The 26184-nt window shown below is 43.9% G+C and overlaps 1 protein-coding gene across 1 annotated transcript in view; it reads right to left on the reverse strand.

Annotated features, from left to right (window-relative positions):
• HYDIN (HYDIN axonemal central pair apparatus protein) overlaps positions 1 to 26184 on the reverse strand; it is a 187323-nt gene that overhangs the window by 115421 nt on the left and 45718 nt on the right. Inside the window, exons 18-24 of the mRNA XM_048515341.1 lie at positions 22370 to 22522; positions 20849 to 21087; positions 18648 to 18894; positions 17152 to 17295; positions 16244 to 16387; positions 15740 to 16053; positions 1230 to 1337 (exon numbers count right to left, since the gene is read on the reverse strand). Of these exons, the coding sequence (XP_048371298.1) occupies positions 1230 to 1337; positions 15740 to 16053; positions 16244 to 16387; positions 17152 to 17295; positions 18648 to 18894; positions 20849 to 21087; positions 22370 to 22522 (1349 nt within the window). The remainder of the gene's footprint in view (positions 1 to 1229; positions 1338 to 15739; positions 16054 to 16243; positions 16388 to 17151; positions 17296 to 18647; positions 18895 to 20848; positions 21088 to 22369; positions 22523 to 26184) is intronic.

A 26184-nucleotide genomic window follows, 5' to 3' on the forward strand; every position in this document is an offset into this window, starting at 1 on the left:
ATCTGCACATCAACAGCCTTGAAGGCACAGAGCTCATCACACCTGGGAGTCACAACACTAGAGCTGATATTCTCTCCCCCTCCCTTGCCCTCTGCACACATATACATGCACACACACTCTCGCTGCTGCTGCTGCTGCTGCTGTTGCAAGAAGAGATAGGCTTGTTTTAAAACAGAGTCTTTTTTGAAATAAAGTTTTAAAAGCTGTCCTGATAATCAGGGAGGGTGGAAGCAGAGCGGGGGAGGTGGGGGTGGAGCCAAAAAGACAACCTGCTTGCACTGTTCCTTGCACAAGTCCTCTCTGTTATTATTATATCAAAATATTGATCTTGATATATCAAGATATCGATCTCCCGATATAACAAAGAGAAGCAGGAAGGAACCAGCAGAATGGAGTGGGGCGAGGGGGAAAACGTGCAAAATGGTGCAAGGGAGTGGGAAGGCAGGCTGTGGGCAGAGCGAAGATGTCTGGGCCAAAGCTGTGCTCACTGTGCTATATTTTCCCATGCCTAGGGAACAGGGAGGAAAGGAACTGTGAAAAATCTGCGGGTGGGGACTGGAAATGGCAAGACAAGGGAATGGTGGTGGCAAAAGAGGCTATCCCCTCTTACATGCACTCCCTCAGGACATAGTCTCACTTTGTCTCACCTCATCCCAGAGCTGGCCTGTGGGCCTTTATACACTGCAAGAAGTTCCACATAGAAATATGCATGTAAAAGTAACTCATAAACAATCCCATCAGCTCTAATGATCAAACAGGCAGTGCACTGTAGTAGGGTGAGAGTGTTGGACTTGGGTACAAACCTTCACTCAGCCATGAAGCTCACAAGGCAACTTTGGACCAGATACTATTTCTCTGCTTGGCAGAGTTGTGATCTGCACAAAACAGACTGTTCCATGAATACCTCCCTGGTAGAAGGGAGGAATCCTGATGTCATTGATAAATACCTCTCTTCTGTCTCTCTCCTGCTTTTCCCACTGTCCAGTTCTTTGTGCCTCTGCAAACCTTTGCTCTCCATTCTACATAGCACACTGTATAAAAGCAAGAGCAAGGTTCCCAGGGAATTGTCAGTACCCCTAGCCCAGAAAAGAACCACAGTTTCTGTGCGAAAGCACAGAGGGATTCCTTGGTGAGTCAAGAAACTTGGTTCTGGCCTTCAATGTCTCTGGGAAATCAAACTGCCCAGCCTGCCAAGGCATTAACACAGTACTGATGGCTCTTATACAAACCTCTCAGAGTCTTCACTCTCACGTGGGGATGCTTGAGACTGCTGTAGGACTTGGTACTCCATTGTGGGTTTCTGTTCATTAAGAGGTGAGGTCCCTCTGGGACTGAATCTGAAAAAATCCAACATCATTTTGTAAGTGAGAAATCTCCCCTGTCCCATCACAGAATCTCCGTTGGTGCCTTCCAGCCTTCCTCCTAGCTTTCATCTTAACAATGGTAATTTGCGCCGAGAGCAAGGGGCCCATGAGAATCATGGGCTTGGAAAAAAATATTTTGATGCCGCAAGAAGAATCTGAAGATTTGAGCAGAGCAACTGCCTCTTCACAGGCCTCTGTCCAGGCCTCCCGTTAAGAATAGGGCAATAGCACGATTATAGCAAATGAAAACAGAAGATAACCAGTTGCTCCCATTCTTGTCTCACATGCAGACAGGGATCCCAGCTACTTCCCTGTTACAGATATCTTATGTCTCAATCTGGTTTAGCCCATCCCAGTCTTTCATTGGAGTGGTGTGGTCCTTGCAGCTAAGGGTCAGCTCCAACAATCTTCCTTGCCCCCTCTTCAGAATTATCAGACACATTAGTTTATCTCTAATTAATGGTATGCCTTGCCGTTAACAGCCCTTGTGTCAAATACCATGGCAAATAAATAACTTGTGCAGCCTACTGGTTAAAGTTTTTCCTTTTCCCCCTTTCTTTTTCATCCCAGCCTCCCTTGATCCTTGACTCAGTTGGAGGGGGTAATCCTTAAGAGGGGTTCTGGCTTAGGTTTTCTTTTTTTAATCTTTTAGACAGAGGGAGGCATCTCATCTCTAGTCTCAAGAGCTCATATATGTCTCTATACCAATCTGCTCTAAAGAGTAGAGGTAAAGTAAAGTAATGGTAAAGGGGACCTGTTTCCTTAATCTCTCCCTTAGTCAAAATTGCTGTCCTACTTTAGGAAGGGACTGTAGTATAACTAAGGTCTGCTTCTACTGCCCGTCCCATTTGCAATGAAGAAGACTTTATTTACAGTCAATGACCAGATATCCATTTGCAATGAGACAGATGTAATGGGGGTTGAAATGGTGGATCTCTTAAAGGATATTGCGTTTCCCACTTTTGATGGGGTTGAGCTGACTCTTGATGACTACATTAAGAGACTTGTGATTATACTGTATCCAGAACTGCAGCAGCAAGCACAATAGTAAACACTGCAGCAAAAGCAGTTGCAAAAAATGCTTTCTTCCAACTCTAGCCCACAAGATGGCCCTCAGACTTGACTCAGATTATCTGGTGACCCAGATCCATACCATTGTAACATCAAGTGTAGTGTAGTGGTTAAAAGCAGGTGGATTCAAATCTGGAGAACTGGGTTTGATTTCCCCACTCCTCCACATAAGCAGAAGACTCTTATTTGGTAAACCAGATTTGCTTCCGCACTCCTACATTACTACTGGGTGATCCTGGGCTAGCCACAGTTCTTTGGAACTCTCTCAGCCTCACCCACAACATGTCTGTTTTGGGGAGGGGAAGGGAAAGGAGTTTGTAAGCCACCTTGAGACTCCTTACAGGAGACTCCAAACTTCTCCTCCTCCTCCATCAAGACTAGTTTACTGTAATGCACTCTACATAGGTCTCCCCTCAAAGGTTTCAGGTCTCCTTTAGATTTCTGTTTGCTTTCAGATTCCTGTAGCCCAAACACTATTACACTGTTCATTGTTGTCCCATCCTGTTGACTGTATTTAATTCACACTGTGTAATCCACCTTAAATCTTAGCAAGAAAGGCAGACTAAAAATAATGTAAATAAATAAATGGGGTCCTGCTTATTTGCTGTTCTGTTCTTCGCTGACTCTGGTGCTTTGACTGTCTACCTGCCGGGGAAAACATTTTCCTCAGCAAATGTCTATGGGGATGATTTTCTTAAGTACAAATACCTACTAACTCCTCTGGCTGGTAGCTGTCACTTAGATTGTCTGTTGATAATCCCTACTTTCTGCCCCTCCTGTACTTTTATCATCTCTTCTTGTGCTACGTGTGAAAAATGGATAGCAAGGTGTCAAAGTAACAGCCAGATGCTGAACGCTGAATGCTGCCAGAGATTAGCAATTGTTGCAGCTTTTAGCAATCAGATGTGGCATATCAAAGACATGCAAGAAAAAGGGAGAATCTAGGTCAGATTTTCATCAGTCAGTTTCCATGTGCATATCCTAACGCCCTAGCCATTTTTGGATGAGTAACTGTCTTTTAGAGGTACCATTTTACTCCAGAATATATTGGCCCTCTGCCACTCTCTCAGAAACTTTACAAGACTGCTCTTCTAGTGACATGCAAGAGAGACAGCACCTGCCAATGTGTGGGAAGCAGGGAGTGCTATGAAATTCCTTCCCCCCAATAATTCTGGGCAGTTTTGCCAAACCACCACAAGGTGTCTCTATTGCAAAACTCAATTGGCTGCGTTGTGTGGAACCTCAAAGCTGATTTTCAGCACGAGCGGCGACGTTCTCAAGTGAGCAAGACTGGCTGTTCTCACACCTGTTGAGAAAAAAACAGCATTCCCAAACATTCACTCTTTACAAACACCACAGGAAGACAACTTTGCATTGTGGTCTTGGTGCTTCCTGTGTAGCAGTTCAATACACAACCTAGGAGAATTTCTTTACACCACTGAAAGCATTTCTTTTTGGATTGCTACAGTGGCAGTGGGCAACCCTTCCAATGTTCATGCTATTATGTACTGTGTGGAAAGAGGGGGGGGGGGTTGCCTGCAAACAGGTTTGTTAAATCCCCACAGATGGATCCTCTGAAAACACTACAGACATTTTGTACATTCCCCAAGAGCTGAGGCACCAGCCAAGCAAGTCAAGCGGCTACTGGGGCCATCACAGTGGGAGGAGAGCATTATCATGGGAGGTGACAGTCATAGCTTGCATCACCTTCCAAACTTGACCTGCCACCGCCTAGGTGCAAGCAAAGCTCCAGAGGCAGCAGCAGCACCACTGGGATTCATCTTCTGCCAGCCAGTGGTGACACAGGAAGAAGAAAGTTAGCTCTACTGCTTGCCAGGCCACCTCTTGGGTGCTGTGGGCTGCTGGCAGCACTCCTGGATTTTTTTAAATTCTAGGCTAGCAGAGTGGAAGCAGATGGCTAATAACCATAAGGTGTGGCTTATGTGCCTTCCAAATCTACACTGCCATTAAGAACATAAGAACGAGCCTACTGGATCAGACCATCTAGTCCAGCACTCTGCTACTCACAGTGGCCCACCAGATGCCTTTGGGAGCTCACATGCAGGATGTGAAAGCAATGGCCTTCTGCTGCTGCTGCTGCTGCTGCTGCTGCTGCTGCTCCTCCTCCTCCTCCTCCTGAGCACCTGGTCTGCTAAGGCATTTGTACTCTCAGATCAAGGAGGATCAAGATTGATAGCCATAGATCGACTTCTCCTCCATAAATCTGTCCAAGCCCCTTTTAAAGCTAATGCTAGGACCAGCAAAATACTTTGAACCCACCCAGAAGCAAGCCTAATACTCTATGCAGGGAATCTGGAAGGCTGCTCAGTATGCTATACTTCCTGTCTGAAACAATACTACTCATCTGGGAAGCCACAGGTAAAATGCATTAGGTAACCAGGCTGTCTCAACTCTGGGTATGAAGATTAAATAGCAACCTCACACAGGGCAAGGGCATCTTCCACATCAAGCACACTAAAAATGCAGTCCTCATCACAGTGACACCCTGCACCAAAGGATGTAACTCTGCTTAGGACTGCACTATAAGATTGATACTATTTCCCCAACATGTACCATCCCCCAAGCGGCAGGAATGTCTGATTTTGGGCCAACAAGGTTTTCCCTATCTTTGTTGTACATTGCACTGATGATGAAGAACTCTTCCTTGGTCTGACTGAACACAATGTATAAAGTAACTGACTGCTATATCTCATTGTAGATTTTTTTCCCCACACAGACGGATACCAGAACCTAGCTAGATACATGCTGGTATTTTTGTCAGCTATATAACTCTCTCCAAGGCTGACGTTTTGTTCTTTAGCCTACCCAAGCAGGATATGTTTTGAACAAGACATAAAACATTGCCCAAGAAGGCCATCGAAGGGGCTCACTAAAGCCTACTGTAGAACCAAATCTTGTAATCAACATTCCATTAATCTCCACACAGTCTTGCTTCTCATTCACACAGTTTCTCCACAAATGGTAGAAGTCTTCCTCATCTGGGTTTATTCTGATCTACAGGCTCCAAAGCTACAATCTCCTGTAAATATTTTCTTTCACCCTTACAGAGAGGGCAGCTGATATCATCAACTTGCCAGTTCTTTGCCACTACACTGAAGAGAAGTCACAGTCCAACGTTATAACCCAGATCGACTACTTTACAATCTCTCAACAATCGGCTACTTTATGATCTCTCAAAAGTTTATATTTGGAAATAAGTTCTTACAGGCTGATTTCCTTATAAACACTCTGATATCAAGGAAGAGGGAGGAGGTAGGCCTACATGAGAAAAGTTTGTTGGTATATTTACTGTTCTATGGGGGAAACAGTAAACATCTTAATAAAAAGACCTTCTTGTACAGTACTTGGATGGTACACCACCAAGGTTGCTACACGGAGGAAGCAATGGCAGATCACCTCCAAACATCTCTTGCCTTGAGAACTCCAGAACATCACCATAAATTGGCTGCAACCTTACATCAGTTTTCCAACACCGATGAAACTTTACCAATGTATAGGTAACATGCACTACTTTTTAAAAAATATCTAGTTTGGAGCAACATACCCTAGTGACCACCAGGCCAGTACTATGTGCCATTAAGGCATCTATGTGCCATTAAAGGGGCCAGTGCTGCCCCTTTAGCCTTTTATTTTAGATTTTTTTAAAAAATAAATAAAAATGCATGTAATTGTTTTGGGGAATTCAATTAGCTTGTTAGCCCCTTTGATATCCTATCAACTTGACTTTGCCTGCAGCCTAATTGAGCTGTTATCCCAGATATGGTGACTCTCCCCACCTCTCCCACCCACCCAGCCACACAAATACAGACCCCCGGTAGAAAGCCCTGGGCAACAGAAAAACAACATACGGTAACTTGCTGTTCTTGTCTCCTGAACATCTATTCAGCAAAAACAACAGGGTCTGAACAGAGGTCAAAAATGCATTTCAAGCAATATGTTTTTACATAGTATGGCTTTGGGCAAAGAGGATAAAGCTGCATTGTAGTCACAGGAAACATATACATCATACCTTTGTTACAAAGCAGCACAAAAAGCACAGCTGCAAAGGTGCTAAGAAAAAGAGAGGCAAGGTTTTGGAAAGCTCGGAAAGGGCCCAGAAAATAGAGCTCACTTCATTACCACGACCACATATTATGAAAAGGGGCAACGAGAAAGGTCACCTTTGGTCAGAGAAGTCCCATCAGACAAACCCCTTTCAGTATGCAGACAGAAATGAGAATGGAAAGTGTTGGCAGTCATTTATAAATTGATATGGCTGGGCTTGGCCAGCCAGAGAACACGTTCCAAAAATCTGAAATCAAAGATTCATCAACAGTCAACGACACTATTATCCCTGACTATGCAATCTAGTGAATATGTCCCACCCTCCTGCCAGTACTCAGGCTTATGTAAATGGGGAATTGATGGGGAATTAATTCAAGTTTATGTAGGAAGTCTGGAAAATAACTTTTGTATATGCAGATCACACAAAAACATTTAAAGAGCCAGACATTGCCTGGAGCACAATATGTCCTCAAGGGACTTGCAGAATCCACGCTATAGCCCCTACCACAAAGAATAGAGGGGGGAAGTCAAGGTTCAGAATAAAAACTCCCCTTGCCAATCTATCTACACCACTGAGAACCTACAACGCTTTTGGAGTAGACACCTACCTCAGCAAAGCTACACAGTAGTCATTATTACATTAGGATTTCCACTGCAAAGCGATCATTGCTGTAAGCAATTAGAGAGATGCAGAAGATGCTTTGTGTTGATGCTTCCTGGAGCCCTCCCCAAGATCCAATCCGATTCTTTCTGGCTACTTTTCTACTTGTGAACAGGCCCTTTAGTTAGATAACTAACTGGATAACATTTTTTGTGAGGCAGTAAACTCTCTTTATTCAGGGCAGCAGTGGCTTAGTGGTTCAGAGAAGGTGTACTTTAATCTGGAGGAACCGGGTTTGATTCCCCGCTCTGCCACCTGAGCTGTGGAGGCTTATCTGGGGAATTCAGATTAGCCTGTACACTCCCACACAAGCCAGCTGGGTGACCTTGGGCTAGTCACAGTTCTTTGGAGCTCTCTCAGCTGCACCTGCCTCACAGGGTGTTTGTTGTGGGGGGGGGGGGGGGGAAAAGGAGTTTGTAAGCCACTTTGAGTCTCCTTACAGGAAAGGGGGATATAAATACAAACTCTTCTTCTTCTCCTCCTCCTCTCTTCTTCTCTCATGTAAAAAACCCAAGAAAAGCAGCAACACTGACAGCCATAAACCCAGAGTTTGCTCACTTCCCTTGACACTGCTGGCATACGGCCTGGCAAATCAGAAGCAAAGCCTGATGGCAGCAGTGAGCTCTGACTACATCAAGTACCACCCTCTGTGATCTACACTATGGGTCTTCACCATACCATACCAAAACTGCTTTCCTGCGATGAGTGAAACAAACAGAACTTAAGGAATGCACTCTGATGACATATTTGTGCTGGGATTCTTGGTTGGGTTCCCCCTCCCACCACCACTGTTCTCCTCATTACTTCGATTACTTTTGGAAGGGTGGAGGTGTTCATCAGACTTCACGGGCAATGAACATCCTTGCCTCGAGGAGCATATAGCTCAGCACGTAATGCAGATATTAACGTTAATTGACAAGAAGGGCTGAATGAGGAACTCATTTGGTGCTGAAGAACTCTGATGCCTTCTTCTACGCTTTGGGGTAAAATTTCCTTTGTTATCATGACCTTTTGACTCCTTTGTTATCATGAGCAGCAGAATGAATGCAATGGGGCAGGATATTATTTATAAAATGTATCAGCTGCCAATCCAAATGTTCAAGATGGCTAACAAACAGTATTAATCCCCTTCCAGTATCCCCCACTCCCCAAACTCCAATACTGAAAACACTCAGCAAATCAAAGCTGTGTGAAGGTATGACTAAACTTCAAAGAGCCAATATGAATGAATGCACTTTGTATTTCATGGTGAAGAACAGGAAAGAAGAATACAGCCAGAAATCTGCTGCTAAATCATTCCTTGGCCTTCAGGGCTGATATGGAAAACCAACTAGGATATTGCCAAAGTGGCACTTTCAGCCTTCTGCTTTGAGTCCCACAAAACAGACATTACCAGCAAAGAATAAAATGGAGTTGAAGGCTTAAATCTCCACTTCCTTAAGTACTACAGTCCCCATCTGATTGGACCAGACACCATGTGCCTGAAAACAGTTTAAAGAATTGCTGGAAGTCCCATACACAGAATTCAAGTGCATGGCTGGTTTGGCACACAGATAAGTTGCAAGGGAGTGCTTCCTGACAATATGGGCAGCTGGGAAACAAAATAAGTTGAGAAAACAGGGATTTTGTGAGATTGTCTTCTCAGGAGGGTTTGTTGAACAAGTTAGAAAAATGGCTTGAATGTGGCCTGATCTGAAAGAAGGGTATTTTTCACAGATGGTGTGGGTAGCAGCAAACCCCCCGCCCCCAATCAGCAATTTTCAGACATTACTTTCAAAAGGGAAAAAGTGTTTGCCCAAGCAAAGCCAAGGGAAATCTTCCTAAACTTCTCATTCTGTCAGAAAAATGGTCAAACTAGATTGGCATGTCACTGCAGGGCACCTTTGCATTTTCCTTTCATATGATTACTGATTGGTTGGGATCACCAGGAATACAAGGAGGGGGGCACTGAAGCAGAAGCCAAGATGGGCATTGAACAGATGCAAACAAACAAACGCTAAATATTTGTAAGACTCACCCCTAGTTATAAAAAAGTTAGATATCCATGAGCCCTTATTTATTGCAAGAAGCTGTATGTAAGGTGCCGTCAAGTCACAGCTGACTTATGGTGACCCCATACGATATTCAAGGCATTTCTCTATTTTCTCCTCTTTCTCTTTGGATGGAAGATACACTACTGAGTAATAGTATGTGAGAACAAGATCTTGGGGTATGGGAGGACTGTAAGTTAAATATGAGCAGTTAGTGTGACGCAGCAACCAAAAAGGCCAACGTGATCTTGGGGAGTATCAATAGGGGCATAACATCCAGAATGCAAAAGGCGGGGGGGGGGGAGTTTTGCTCTGGGCACTATTTTCTGTAGATATGCCCCATGCTAGAGAGGGGCATTTACCAACCATCCCTCCCTGATATTTTTTTAACTCACGATCAAAAACACATTCTGAATTCTATGACCGAGCTATGATTCCAGAAGCCCAGCGTGTACAATCCACCATCCGCTTGCTGGGGCAACTCACCTGGCCCTGTCTCTAGAAAGGGTCAGACACTCTGCAGGACATGAAGGAAGATGCAGTCACTCTGCAAGAGATGGAGAAGGGCAAGTGCCAGGCTCCTCCCACTGCATTCGACCATTTTAGCTGAGCTACTTCAGGTTTTCTTTTAATCAAAGAAAAGAAGGCCACAACATCTATGACAAGAAATGCATACATATACTGTGCTCCAAAATCCCAGCAACTGGGAAGCAGAGCTCGCTTCCTCCTTCCCCATATGGCAGGCCAACCGGGCTTTTGTGTTACTTGCCTCTCTATTTATTTCTAGCTTCTAAAAATGGGTCATCATAATCCATCAGAGGCCTAATCGGCGTAGGCTTAGTAGTTCCATTAGTGCGCACTTCTGTTCACGCACCATGAAATAGAATTTTTGCAACATGGCTATTCAGTCTTTGAGTACACAGAGCTGTGCACATGGTGTATATGGGGGGGGGGGGGGCATCGTTCCAGATTAATGTATGCAGAGGAAGGGGCTGTTTCTTGTGTGAACACTACCAAAGGGGAAAGAAATGAAATGAAAGGTTAACACAGAATAATTAGATGAAAAACCATAAAAGTCACTGCCCTAATTATAAGGTCCAGAAATAAAGCAACATAAATTGCATTCTTCACCCCTAGCTGAAAAACAGATGTTAATCTGAATGACAATTAGTTGCTGTGATGAAAGGCACAGAGTGGATAGAATAGCAGTGACCTGATTTTCATCTACCAAACTGTCAGGCCACATTAGCTAGATGAAATTTTCTGAGACACAGAAATCATATCTGAGGAACTGGGCTTTTTTTTTTTCCCGGCCATTTAATGACCGAACGGAGGTGCCAACAGCTTGGACCTGCCTTCAAGGCTAGATGTTCTCTGCATTGTCAGGCGATGCTTTGCTAAAGGACCTGGCAAGACAACATGACCAATTAACACAAAGAGAAGGCGACACAAAACCAGACAGGACCAATGTCACTTCCAGAAGGTTCATGAGGAGTGCTGCAGAAAGGAAGGTCCATTCCTGAGATATGCTGGCTATGCACCTGTGCTTTCACAGGCAGGAGAAACTTCACAGAGTTTCTAAGAGACAGCAAGCCTATAACAGGGACAGAAAGTCTAAAGGCACGACTGGATTGTTATCTTTTAAAGAAAAGCCAGAAGAACGTTATGTGTGATGTTACATAATGGAGGATCGTGTAGAGAAGCAAGAGGGGAGACTTTCCTTCTGTGATTTCTAAGCAAGTGGAAATAAGCAAGGGGCTTGGGGGGATCTTGTTTGTGTTTCATGATCAGACCATGCCTTTCATGTCCCTGAAACTATTCTCTCCTCCCCAGGGATCTCCAGGCATCCTCCATCATCATCATCATCATCATCATCATCATCATCATCATCATCATCATCATCATCATCATCATCATCATCATCATCATCATCATCATCATCATCTTTATTTACAGTCAACAGACCCATAAAAACATATTAAGAGAGCTAATAATTTATCAAGTTTAAAATACAGGCATCCTATATCCACTTTGTGACCAGTGTCCTGCTCATGCCAAGAGTCTCTTGAGGCACCATGGCACGCCTCTTTGTTACAATGATGCTGAGAGCTACCATCTCCTCACACTTTTCCGTTCTAGACCTACAGAGCTCCATCCTACTGAGCTCCCTCCCCTGTTGCTGGCACTTGCTTCTCCAGGTAAGAATCAGAATAAAAGGCAACTGCAGCTGCTGTGAAAATGCTGCCTGAGACATTCTCTTATTACTGTCTAGTGGCAAAGCCACCTGGTTCTTTTATCTCCTCCATCTTATATTAGGTGTAGAGATGTTTGGGGATCTCCTTGACTGCTATGAATTGCATGAAAGGGACAATGACACTCAGCACCTGAAAAGAAATGCTGAGCGTTGTCCAGGATCAACTTCTTTAATGAGATGCTGTGGTGTCCCTCAATGGTCCTTTTTTCTCCCAAATGGCCTCCTCACTGGGTCAAGCTCCTGCTTTCCTAGGGAAATCGTTTATTGATGTTATTCAGAATGTCAGCCCATCAATGCAGAGGTTATGTCTGCTGTGTTCCCGAGGCGCTGTGGAAAATCCGTTTGCAATTGTAATTAAATAATTGCAACGAAGCCGGCTTCAGGGAAACTATCAGCACGGGTCCATGTATTCATGCAGAAATATAGCTTTATTTATTTAGAACATTTTTATGTTGCCTGTCCACCCGATCAGGATGCACAATGCAGGGAACATTAAAAATGTTAAAACATCTAAACAATTAAAATGCAGTTAAAATATAAAATTCGGTTAAAAAACCATAAACAAACTACACCAGAAGGACAGTTATTGCTGATATGCCAGATGAAACATACAAACAAAGTCTTCACCTACTGGCAAAACACAGCAATAGAGGGTGACGGACAAATCTCCCTGCAGAGGGAATTTCAAAGTTTTAGTGCAGGGGTGGCAATGCCAGATGTTCATGGACTACAATTCCCATCAGCCCCTGCCAGCATGGCCAATTGTAGTCCATGAACATCTGGCCCACCATAGGCTGGCCATCCCTGTTTTAGTGCCATGACAGAGAAGGTCCTTTCTCAGGTTGCCACTTATCTAGCCTCAGATGGCAGAGGCAACTGAGGTAGGCCTCCAAGGATGACCGGAGTGAGTGAATAGGTTCATACAGGAGAAGAGGGGGTCCTTAAGATATGTTGGTCCTTGGCCATATAGGCCTTTAAAAGTCAATACCAGCACCTTGAAATTGAGTCCAGAAGCCAACTAGAAGCCAGTAAAGAGGGAAACAAGACTGTAGTCATATGATTCCTATGACCCACTCACTATGGCCACAGCATTCTGTACCAACTTTAGCTTACAGACAGTCTTGAAGGGCAGCTGCGCGGAAGCAATTTAGTATCGATTGTAGAAGTACATGCACCAGAGTGGAAAGATTCTTCCTGTCCAGGAAGGGCTGCCACAGGCTTACCAGCCACCCCTGGCCATCAATGCTACCTGTTTATCCAACAGGAGGCCTGGATCCAGGAGCATTCCCAGCTACAAACCTGCTCATATAGGTAGAATGCAACCACATCCAGCACAGAGGATAACCCATTACCTAGGTTAGACCTTCCCCCACTAGTAACACCTCTAATCAATCAATCAATCAATCAATCAATCAATCAATCAATCAATCAATCAATCAATCTATCTATCTATCTATCTATCTATCTATCTATCTATCTATCTATCTATCTATCTATCTATCTATCTATCTATCTATCTATCTATCTATCTATCTATCAATTTGGTTTTATATACCGCCCCATCCCAAAAGGGCTCAGGGTGGTGTACAACACAAGCTTCACTACAAAAAACAACCAGACCCAACCCCCAAAACAGGTGGAGCAAATGGCTAGTACAAATAAGTAATTTACAAATAAATAGTACACAGGCTATAGAAACTACAAATAAATAGTACAAATAAATAGTACACAAATAAATAGTACACAGGCTATAGAAACTAAAAATCCATTAAAACAACAGTTAATACAATAAAACGGCATCCAGCAAAAGTCTTAATTTAAAACCCTCCCAGAGAGAGAAGAACGATGGGTCCCACTGATGTTAAGAGACCCCTGGTACAATAAAAACAGGATTTTGATAGGATGTTAGCTGTTATCCATTCCAAAACTGTCTCCAGGGATCTGCTCATGGTTTCCACAGTTTTTCTGGGATATGCTGGTACTGCAAATAGAGCTGAACATCATCTGCATAATGAAGGCAGATCAACTAGATGACCTCTCCCAGCAGCTTTACACAGATGTTGAAAAGTAGGGAGGCAAGAAGGAACCTTGGGGAACCCCAAAGGCCAAGGGGCAGAGCAGCAGTCATCACCACACTCTGAAACTATCCTCAAGGTAGGACTGGAACCACCACAGAATAGTGTCATCCAGTCCCAAAAGATCCTTTTGATACTGATTGGCATTATCAAAAGCTGCCAAAGGGGTCCCAGAAAATTAACAGGGTCACATTCCCTCTCTCTATTTCTTGGCACATGTCATTCACCAGGACTACCAAGGCCATTTCAGACCCATAACCACACCTGAAAACAGACTGAGTCCCATTCCCAAATATTTCTATCGAAATCATGCTCTCTCAAATTAAAAAGCCACAAAAGCAGTTCCAGGACATTTAAGGCAGGTGTGATATGTTGGACTGTAGCCCTATAGCAAATAATGAATGATCGTAGGTAACACATTGCTCCCACAGAAGTCTGAGACACTAACAGACCAATCCAGATGGGGAAGTCAGATCATCCCATGGAGGCAGAAGAGGCAGATTTGCGCTCCCTGGGGCATTTATCCTGGTGAAGGGGCAAATATGCCAGTGGGCAGCTTCTGCATTTGTCTTGGATGCTCGGATGCAGCGCTGACCATCGCGTCAGAACTCCTGCACTCCACCAGCCCCACTGGCACAGAGGGCAGCAGGGGGGATTCCCAGGGGTGGAGCCAACGTTAGCAGCTTCTACCCCAGGATTGCGGGAAAGTCCAAGGCAGCCTAGGCCTTGGACTTACCCCGCCCTTTTCAGTGGCATAAGTCCATTGAGCCCTTTGGACAGCTTTCTGGTGGCATTGGGGTTTATTGGGTTTTCCTCCTTCCCCCCACTGCTGAAAGGGTCTCTGGAGGTGGTGGGACTGCACTGCAGCAGGGCTCTGGATTGTGCTGGATTGAGCTGCTCACTTTTCAATGTGGCAGCTGCTGTGTTTTTGTTTTTAACTGAAAAGAATGTGTGATCAACTTTTATCATATTCTATCTTCTAAATTTTTGGCATTCCCCTAAGATTAAGACCTTCTGTATACAGATTATTTAGTATATTCTGAATGAACGTTTGGGATATGAAACCTCTCTGGATCATTAGATAATTCTGTTATGCCACTGGAAGAATACTGTAACTGGATATTGATCTTAAATTAACATTGAGCTCACTGACAGATATAAGAATACCGTGGAAACTCGGTTTACGATGACTTTGGATTTCGTCAGTTTCGGTTATCGTCAATCGTCACCAGTCGTTGTATTGCCTCGGTTTTTGTCAGTCGCCTTGGATTTTGTCGGCGTGCGAACGAAATCCGAGGCAACTTTTGCGTAACTAAGCTGTGTCGTTTGCATTGCACCTGCGCAAACAGCGTACCTCAGTTTTCATTGGTTTCAGTTTTCGTTGGGTATTTCCAAACGGATCACCAACAAAAACTGAGGTTCCACTGTAATAGCTGGGGAAAAAAATCAAGCCTTTCTCCTGATTTGTTGCTAAATGGTTGAAGTTTGTTTAAAGAATAGGTTTGTTGACAAAACTAACTGATTTTACACAGAAATCAAGGAAATGATCATGTACTGGAGACACATTTGTAGAAAGATGCAAGATGTTCATTATTTACTGGATTTTGGAACACTAAAACAATGGTTTATATATTTAAAAGATGCCTAAATTGTTATCTTTTTTTTCTTTATATATGCCCTTAAAATAAAAAGTCTAACAGTCTTCATAGTTACAAAAAAAACCATAATCTGCTAGGCCTCAAGATATGAGAAGGATGCTAAGCACCAACTTGAACAAGTTAGCTATAGAAGAAGAGTTTGGATTTATGCCGCCCCGCCCCCCCCTTCTCTCCTGTAAGGAGACTCAAGGTGGCTTACAAACTCCTTTCCCTTCCTCTTCCCACAACAGACATGTTGCAAGGTGGGTGGGGTTGAGAGAGTGCCAAAGAACTATGACTAGCTCAAGGTCACCCAGCAGGAATGTAGGAGTGGGGAAACAAATCTGGTTCACAAGATAAGACTCCGCCACTCACATGGAGGAGTGGAGAATCAAACCTGGTTCACCAGATTAGAGTCCACCTGCTCTTAACCACTACATCACAGAGATGATACCATTGCTGACTGGCCCAAGCCAGTACACTGGCTTTCTTTGGCTCAAAGCTATACATCAGTGACCACATATTCAAAAAAGGACAGCTGGAAATAGAAATTGGGACATGAGGTAATGTTACTCCTCTTACCTGATTTGGGTCCCAGGGGCACTCCGCAGAAAGGACCAGCAATATTTGACAACAAGAGGGCTGAAGTTGGTCATATTAACGTAGCGAACAACTTCTGTGTTATTCAAAATGCAGCCAAAATTCAGATCCATAGTTTCGAAGTCCAGGTTTGGGAAGCGCACTTCTCCCCGAAGGTTGACTTGGTCCATGTGAGGATGCTCAAGGTAACGTACAGTTAAGACTTCCTCTGCAACTCGATTATAAAGGTCATCTCTGTAAGTGGGGTCAAACCCGATACAAAGATGTTGTTCCCCATTAACGTCTACCGGTATAGGCTGAAATGGGAAACAATACGTTGAAAAACCACTATCTGAATTTTTCTCTAATCATAGTTCTTAAAGAAGTGCTTCTGTACAGACACCCATATAAGGCTATAAAAAGACCGCTAGGGCTGGGTATACACACAACCAACACCTTCAGTTGTAAGGCACTAAGAGAACCTATGCAAAAAGAAAGCTCTCGTACCTTGCAGGGTGCAGGGAGACATTGCTGTTGGCTATTGCAGAGAAGGAAGGGATATTGCAAGGACAGAAGGATGTTGACTGGCAAAGACGATACATTGTTTAAGTTCAAAGGCTCATACTGCATAGTCAAGGCCCCACCGGGGCTCTGGAGATAAAGCAAAAATACATACATGGTAAAAAAAGACAACAAAAAATAATATACCAAGGGATCTGATGCTGCCACATTGTAACCAGTGGTGGTGAACCTTTGGAACTCCAGATGTTATGGACTACAATTCCCATCAGCCGCTGCCAGCATGGCCAATTGGCCACGCTGGCAGAGGCTGATGGGAATTGTAGTCCATAACATCTGGAGTGCCAAAGGTTCGCCACCACGGTGATAGGCCATATAGTGATGGTTGTAGGTACATGCTTAAAAAATTTCTTGGGACACAAAGAAGCAAAATCTCTTGTATAAAATATCATCGCCAAGAAAGGTTCAATATCTAAAATAAGCGTCCTGACTAGAATTCTAGTTTTTAGCAGCTGCATATCTACCCAGATCCATTCAGTTTGTCTTTGTTGAAAGAGAAACCAGTACAGTATAATGGTAACTAACTGGGTGAAAAGGTGGAGGGTACAGAATTAAAGGGAGAATGGAGAGGAGAGGAGAGGAGAGGAGAGGAGAGGAGAGGAGAGGAGAGGAGGAGAGAGTGGAAGAGCTTGCCTCCCCTCAACCTCACCATTCCACTCCTGTGTCTTATATAATCATATGGTGGCCACAGATGTGTGGTGAAAAGATTTTGCATACTTGGAGCAAAAAATGACTCCAGGTGGGGTGGTGTCCCCCCAATAGCTCCACCTTGGCTGCCACCCTGCACTAGCACTTTCTAACATGCCAAAAGGCAGACTAATGGGCAACGCACTAACCTTTTCCACTTGGAATTTGATGGCTCTGGAGGAAATCTGTAGAACGGGTGCAATGAATTCGCAGATGACATCCACTGTCATGATACGCTCCTTCCCGGAGTGCTTCCCTATGATGGCATGGCATATCAGCCTTTCCTTCACCACCTACACATGCAAGGAGCACAGCTTATCATTGGAACCAAAACAGACATGGCCACACAGGTTTTATTCCACTGCTTTCAATGTATGCACATAAACATATGTGAGCGACATTTTTCCTCCATTGGAAACAATAGAGGCTGGTGGGGGCACCCACTTTTGGGGCTCATTCAATTGGACCCCCCCCCCCCCACCATCAAACTTGAAGATTCAAGTGATTCACAGCATGGTGTAGTGGTTCAGAATAGTGGATTCTAATCTGGAGAACTGGGTGTGATTCCCCCAGTTCTCCATATGAACTGGTTTCTTTTCACTGTTCCTCCACATGAAGTCTACCGGGTGACCTTGAGCCAGTCACAGTTCTCTCAGAACTCTTTCAGTCCCACTTACCTCACAAGGTGTCTGTTGTGGGAAGGGGAGGGAAGGTGGCTTACACTCTGAGACTCCTTAAAGGTGAGAAACAGTGGGGTACTAAGGGGAAAAAAGTTTCTGCAGCCCAAACACTGATTGTTATGAGTCCTCTTATTAGGAAGTTGACAACATAAGTATGTAATAAATCCACATTGCAGCACCTATCGCAATTGGTTTAGTAAACTGGCATAAATCTGCACAGGGTTTGCACTTTCTGGCAACTGTTCACGTCTGATCATTTCCATTTCGGTCAAGCATCTCTAAGAAGCCCTTTAATCCCATGAACTTTTGTTGGTACCTTGGCAAGTGCCTGTCACACAATCCAGCAATGAAGGAGTTAATTTTGTGCATGCTAATTAGTCAGTGAGGACAGAAGTCAGTGACCAGATAATTGACCCCTATTGGTCAAGCAGACCTGGCATGGGATACATGCAGGTCTGCATGTAGACAATGGGTATATATTCTTTGTTGCTCTCTGCACGTGCTCAGTGTGTGTGTAGTAGCTTATTAGCCATGTGATAGTCAAGCTGAGGGCTAGCTAATGACGCTAGGCAGTTAGAAAGATTTTTTCTTGTTTTGCATCCAAGTTCCCCTACCCTATCTTGTAGTTAGTAAACTTCATTTATAGTAAGCAACTGTCTCTGTCCCGTTATTGCAAACTCTGCATACGTAAGGAGTGTGATAGCCATATCACAATAAAAACAACATCAACTTTTTTATTTTGCCTGCCCCTCCCTTTGCATGGTGGTTATTCTAGTATCCCACCTACATCTCCAATGTACCTTAACTTAAACATTTTATTTTGGGTTATGTATAGAGCTACGTTTGGCTCTGAAGCTACAGAATGCAGACCCCTGTTGTTGCTTTTAAGGATATTCATTGATAGAATCAAAATGCAACTGAAACAGATCTAAAGGAGGAAATATATCATTTGCATATCTCTTTACCCTGGGAGTGTCAGAAGAGCCTTCCAGTATCATGTCCATGGACTTTCCTGGGGCCAGTTCCATCCTCAATGGCTGCAGTTTAAACACAGGCAACCGGGGATCAGGTTTTGGATGGGCACTCCTGTTCTTTGTGGCAGGCAGGGTCTTGTACTGGCAAAATGGGGGGAAACCCTCTGTCATCCAGTAAAGCTGATGGGTGCGACGTCCACGGTTTGTTACCTTGAAGCGATAGCAGCAAGGGTCCAAACTAGGAAACAGAGCAGAAAGATGTAGTGTGCAATCGTTCTTCCTGTGGCAGAGACATGTGGAATGCCTCCACATAGAACTCCAGGATCTAAAGGAAGAGTCCAAGGGGTATCTTTGCTCACAGATCAGGTTTTATTGGGCCTAGAACAACTGCTTTTTGCCTTAGGGCCATGATAACCTTCTCCCAGTCAGCTATGTTGGTTCTTCCTGCTGCCTTTGGTCCTCATCCACAGAGCTTATATCCCTCTCTGCCCCTCCCTCTTTTGGCACTCCTTTGGTGCTGGAAGCCTTGCATCATCCTAGGTGCTCTTAGACCCTCTCCCCTCGCTCTTGCAAGCAGCCAGCAGCCCATGTTCTCTGTTCCCACTGGCCATCAGTGATGGGTATATCCCAATTGGCGCAAGTGACCATAGCAAGGAGATATGCAAGAAACTAAAGGTAAATCCCATGCAGATGCTCCAAGCTGCAAAACATTAAGTCTAGCCATATCAGCATTAATGTCCTTTATTCACAACTCTGAGGTTAGAATTGCAAATTCAACATCTGTTTAGGTTGAGAATAAAGTCACAAGATATGTTGATGTGATGGTAAATGAACAATACATATTTCTTGAAGCGAGCTAGATACACAGAATGGCTCCCAGTATTTTCAGTTGCATGATTATGTAAATATTATGCTTTGACAGAAACAGTTATGTAGCTCGCCAACCAACTCTGGAGGCTGGAATACAAAGCCAGGGAAACAAGAGACCTCTTCTCACAATATTGCCAAAGTTGACTGAGGGGAGGTTCAATAGAAAAGCGCCAACTTTTTGTGTGGGAATAGGATAAAATGCTGAATTGTGCAATCATGGGTAGAGAATGGCAGGTCCTGGTATTACAGGTCCTGAGAATGCAATACAGACCAATATAAAAGAAAATATTTCTGACAGCACTTGATTCCGTGCAGATTTTTAACAATCTACAAGACCAGTTGGCAATAACTTTCTGGAAGCATGGGAAGGCATCAGCAAACTACAAATACATGTCCCATTATTTAACAGTTCTGGAGAAAGAGCATTTTAGAAATTAATTAAATAACAGGACATAAAATATTAATGGAGCCTAAAACCATATGCTGGGATTTTTTTTACAAGACTGTTCCGCACTATATCAAAGGTGATATTGCACTTTAAAAAAATTGCTAACAAGTGGTATAATTGTATGAACCTGAATTTTAGAACACAGATAAGTATGGCAGAAAGCCAAATTGTGAGACAGTGCAGTTAGAAGATGGTGGTCAACAGAAGCTGGTCTTTGCAGCTAACTGGAAGTCCTCCATGTCTTTCACAAAAGGAAATTTGGGCTCAGTGCTGATATACATATATACACACATACACAACTGTGCCTGTCCAGTATCAACTAAGAATGGTGACAGCTTGAAATATAGTTGTTGTTTCAAATGTTGTGGGTTAAGGTGTTTTTTTTCTATCGTCACGTATGTTCAAATTATTCTTAAAAAAATTTAAAAGCCTGAGCAAAATATATCACAACTATGGATGCCCTTGCCAAAGTTTTCCTCACTCAGTCATTCATAAAATATGGAGTGCTCTCAGAACCATACTTCAATTTCAGCAGATGGAATAAATATCAGGTCAAAACAACAGTTACACAAATAGTTACAGCAGAGGTTGTGACTCAGGATGGTCAGAAAAAAACTCAATTTCAATGGGCATTGGCCTCCTTAGGACAGCACTGTAAATCTCCATGACTGCTGGAGTAACCATAATATATGTTAGACCTGATTGCATCTGGTACACACTGACAACGCATTATTTTAAGAACTAAAGGTTTCCAAGCAGCCTGAACTACTTCTATGCGAAACAGATGATTAAGAACCAGACACCTGCAGCTAAAAAACCCTTAGAATGCTGCATGCGCTAGGTTAGAGCACTGACAACGATCACACTGGCTTACCTGAAGTGGGGTCCCAGATCGATGGCTGGAGCAAAGGGCTTGTCAGTGACAATGGTGGTACCAATGCCAGTGGCCTGGATTGGGACGATATAGGAAATGCTGTTCTCCACGGCCAGGTGGACTTTGTCCTGGACTTGCACAGTATCATCCAGGTGTGCTATCAGAGTGATTGATATCTCAGACTCTGGAGGAACTACTCCCTTACAGGGCTCAATCCTCCACAGAGAATTACTGCGGGCCTGAAACAAAATACATAAGCTCATTTTAGTCTCAGTTTCTCATGTGAGCCAGTGGGCTCACCAGCAAAGGAAGCTGCCTCCCCTCCCACCACCGTCCTGAACTTGAGGAGGCTATCAGTGTCCCACTAGTCTGGAACACCTCCCTCTGGGCAGGAGGGTGACACTGGCAGAAGCCAACTGTGTTCTCTGTGCATGCACAGTATTTTCAAGAAGACCCTTGGCTAGAACAGGGCTGTCATGGAACTGCACTGCAGCACGTTATTTCAGTACTCATTATAGTGCCAGACGAAAGGTTGTTATTGTCTGACACCTTACAGACAGGGGCCCAAGACATTTTGTCATGGATGAGGCTGAGATTTGAACCAGGCATTTTCTGGCTCCTAGAGTCTGTTCTTTGTGCATTTTGATAAATCAGTAACAGAGGCTCCCAGTTTGCTGATAGGGAATGAGTATGTCATGGCCCAGCAGAGCTTAGTTGAGGAATTAGACACTGGCATCACAGCCTCAGTCAGGCACAAGCACAGAAGACCCTCAGCCCTCCAGTTCTAGATGAGATGCAGGGGACCCCAGGCTGACATGCCCTCCCCTCACTTCCCTCTGAACCCTGCGAGCAACGCAGAAGAAAGCTGTGCAGTGACTTTCATGAGAGAAGATGCAGCGTTCGTTTGGCTGCTCAGCATCGGCCAGGTCTCAACTATGATGGAGAATGCTTGCACAAGCCAGTCTGATGCATAAACCATGTGCAGAGTATCTCTAATTGCCAGGTGAGAGACTGGCTTTAAAAAAGCCAAGGGAAGAGCTGCCATGTGGTAGCAACGTCTCTCCTACGTGCCTGTACCACTTGCTGTGCTCCAGTTCCTGGTTGCTTGCCTCCCATCCTGACTTCAGCTTGTGTTCGGCTTCTGCTTGCTGTCTCCTGACCTGATCTTGGCTTGTACTCTTGTGACAGAGAGCAAGTGAGGATGGATACACCTCAATCAAGGTTTTTCACGAATGTTTTTAGAAATACCTTGTTCCTGTTACCGAGAGTTGTAATTCACACCAGTACATCTTAACTCCCATCACTATATTACACAGGATAGAAGAACTGGCCACATATGCAGGCAGAAGTGAAGGAGGGGAAAGAAATATCAGCTAAATGAAGGTCTGGTGGACATCAAAATTTACTTGCTTGGTCATTCATATGAAGATGGTTCCCATTCTTTTACGAAAGGTTTCCACAAGTTTACTAGTTGCTCCGCCCACATTTTTTTTTTTTGTTACGAAAGAATTCCATACTCACCATCTGTGCCTTGAATGGTGCAGGAATAACAGATTGATTGGAAAGGTAGAGCATCATGGAGGCATCCTTTAAGACCTGGATGTTGCCAAAATCTAGATTAGAAGGATGCACATAAACAACCGGCCCTTCTCCAAAGGTCACCAGATCAATTGCCTGCTCCAAGGAACAACAGGAAAAAAGAACAGAGATTGAAAAGTCAGCACATCACTGTCTTTAGCAGCAAGCATATTTCTTTTGAGTCAGTAAGCATGAAAGGGACTTAGGAAAAGACTTCTGAAGGGAACTGGGATACACCAACGATCTTCCTGTTGCAAACTTTTGATTCAACCTCAGATGCTCACTGGCTGGACAGGACAGACTTTTGCAACACCCACTTTTAAATCCTGAAGCTTTAGTTTGCTATAAATATTGCTGATAGACTTCCACTTAAGAGTCATACTACATCCATTTATTAAAATAAATCCCAGCCTAATACCTCCTAAGACATCCAACAATAGTTTAAAGACAAATACAGCTATTTCAAACAAGAATGCAAAAACAGGAAACAACAGCAAGCCAGCAGCTTCAACAGGCCAATGACAGCTTATGTTCTGCTTACTCTCAGTAGTATCCAAAACACTCTGCTGTTTATAAATCTCTGAAAGGTAAGTAAGGATATGTGGCCAGGCAGGCCTCTTGTGGGACAGTATTCCATTTGCTAAGTGGCTAAGGATTGTTTATTCAAATATAAGTGAGCCAGCAATGTACCTGCAAAATACTTTATCAGTACTTTATGGATATTTTTGGCTCCCCCAAATATATCAGGAAATTTTCAGGATATTGATTCCAGGGCCAAAACCAGATGGGCCCAATGGATCCTAGATTCAAGCTTTGACTTGTGTCTTGTCTAGTCTTGGATTTAGCCTACCTGGGGGGAAATCATGATTGGTGATGAACCAGGCGCTAATTTAATCAGTTCATAAAGCAACAGTCCATCTTTTGACAGGAATTAATGCTTCCATCATATTACATGTGTAAAGAGTCTTATAACCTGAGTCTCACATACCTCCCTCTGTGTACAAACATGTACATCAAATCTGTTTTCTATTTTGTACCCTTCCACAGGGAGATAAAATCAGAAGGAGTCTGTTCCAGGATTTTTTCGGTGGTAGCTTCACCATTCTAGAAGGGGCCTGTATTTAGGGTTAAGGTATATAAGGGTTTATTATTTCCAAGGGCCTTTTGATGATTTGATAATCTTGATGTAACTGTTGATCTGGATAGAGGCAGAGTTTATCAAACAATAACATGTGTCTGGCTGGATCGGACCAGTGGTCCAACATCCTTTTCACACAGTGGCCAACCAGCTGAATTGAAGGGCTAACAACAACAAAAAAAACCACAGAGGCCCAGAACTCCTGCTGATGTTGCGTTTTACTGCCTCAAAATATGGAGGCCTTCTTTAGACATCATGGCTACCAGCCATGGATGGACCTTTTCTCTATCAGTCAATCTAACCCCCTGTTAAAGTCATCTGTGCTTGTGACCATCATTATATCCTTGGGTAGTGAATTCCAGTTTTAATTACATATTGAGTGAAGACATACTTCTTTTTGTCCTGAATATGTGACCCATCAACTTCATTGGGTCCTCTTGAGTTCTAGTGTTATGGGGGAAAGGGCAAGGAGTGCCCTATATTCACTTTCTCTACCCCGTGTCTAATTTTATAAACCTCTGTAATGTCACAACTTAGCTTATCTTTTTTAATAGACTGAGAAGTCCCAGACTGTCTAGCTTTTTCTCATAGGAAAGGTGCTCCAAACCATAAATCATCTTGGTTGTCCACTTCTGTACATTTGCAGTTCTGCAACATCTTTTTTGAGGTATAGCTACCTGAACTTTACACTGTATTTCATCTGTGTCCACAATAGAGCTATACATGAATACTGGCCATTTTATCATCTTTCCTATTGTCTTTCACTGTTGCCACATACTGAGTTGACAATTGATTGTACAGTGATGTTTTTGTTTTTAAAGTACATGCTGTGGCATGTTTGGTAAATTGCCTTGGGCACGGCATGCTGGGAAAGGCAGCTCATCAATTCTTCCAGAGGGAACCCCTGCTGTTTTGTCCTGGTTTGAAATCTTGACAAATCCTATTGCTAAGTAGTCTGTCTCACAATACATCAATTAGCATGTGAGCTCCCAAAGGCACCTGGTGGGCCACTGCGAGTAGCAGAGAGCTGGACTAGATGGACTTTGGTCTGATCCAGCTGGCTTGTTCTTATGTTCTTATGTTCTAGCACAACCACCATGGAAATGACTGAAACTACTGGCCAGACCAGTGAGGCAATGGAGACAGTGGCCCCTTCTGCACATGCAGAATAACGCACTTTCAATCCACTTTCAATCAATTTTTGCAGCAGGATTTTACTGTGCTGAATAGCAAAATCCACTTGCAAACTATTGTGAAAGCGGATTGAAAGTGCATTATTCTGCATGTGCGGAAGGGGCCTTTGGGTTAGTAAAGTTGGAGACGAAGCTTCTGCTTGCTCCAGCCAAAGGTGATCACTGCTATTGCAGCCCATTAGCCCAAGGGTCAGTCCCTCAAAGGAAACAAATGGTTATGGGTTGTTCTTGAGAGGGCAGAAGAGATTCCACAATGACAGAAAGGACTGCAAGAACAGACATTAAGGCCGAGGAGGCTCATCACCCAGTAAGACTAAAATGGCTGCCTTGTCAGATAGGCCCAATTTTTCTCTCCAATTTTGTCCCTTGTGTGTTAGGTCATTTATTTCCACTGTGGTGCCAAATTAAGTCCTGGATCAATGAAATTCTTTCCTGGGTTCCTGTCTTGGATTACAGGCATTGGGGAAAGCTGCTTTTCCAAAATCAAAGAAGGTCAGTCAGTTGTTGAACTGAGTCACTTCTCTTAAAGAACTCCATCTCTCCTGGTGGGCATTAATTGTGATAAGCTGCAGGAGCAGCTGCACCTCCAACGGCTTGGAGGGTCACCCGGAGTTTGTAATGCTAATATCTTCCGTGATATGAGCAAGCCATTTAGTTATTCATAGAGCTATAGCAAAAATCTCTTGTGTGGGAAAGCACTGGCCACTGGTCCTGCCCAGTGATGGCTGTGAATAAAGTGAAATTGTTTCTGGTTGTTGTGGGTTTTCCAGGCTGTGTGGCCGTGGTCTGGCAGATCTTGTTCCTAACGTTTTGTCCGCATCTGTGGCTGGCATCTTCAGAGGTGTATCACAAAGAGAGGTGTGCTACACATCGGAAAGCCCACAACAACCAATTGAGTCCAGCCATGAAAGCCTTCAACAATACATTGAAATTATTTAATTTTTCAAGGTCATGCCCATAAAATAAAAGAGGGAAGAAGATGGAGATAGCCCTTATCCTAGTGTGAATTCTCAGATGCAAGTCTGAATTAAGCATTCAGTGGAGCAGCTTTCAAAGAGAGGTTTAGTGCCTCAGATGTAACGTCCTGAGCCAATCATGCATACATGGCAAAGGTGTGAGCCAGTTCCAGGTTTTAAAAGGCCAGGACAGAAAACTCACAGGACCCACTCTCTTCTTTGACCTGGCACCAGCTCCCTATACATGCTCTCCTTCCCCACACCTGCACACTTTCACCTGCCTGTGTTCCTTAACCTGCCCACTTGCAAACTCTCCCACTGCCTATGCTCAGCACCTCCTACACCCGTTTTCCCAGAGGAAAAGTGTAAATAGCTGGGAGTATGGTGGGGCACTAGCAAATGAGTGAGTGGTGGGTTCAACTGCAGGGACCCTTGCCAGAAGCCCTGGGACCTGATGCCTCCTCAGGGTAT

The sequence above is a fragment of the Sphaerodactylus townsendi genome, linkage group LG14 (genome assembly GCF_021028975.2).
Source record: "Sphaerodactylus townsendi isolate TG3544 linkage group LG14, MPM_Stown_v2.3, whole genome shotgun sequence".
Lineage (NCBI taxonomy): Eukaryota > Metazoa > Chordata > Lepidosauria > Squamata > Sphaerodactylidae > Sphaerodactylus > Sphaerodactylus townsendi.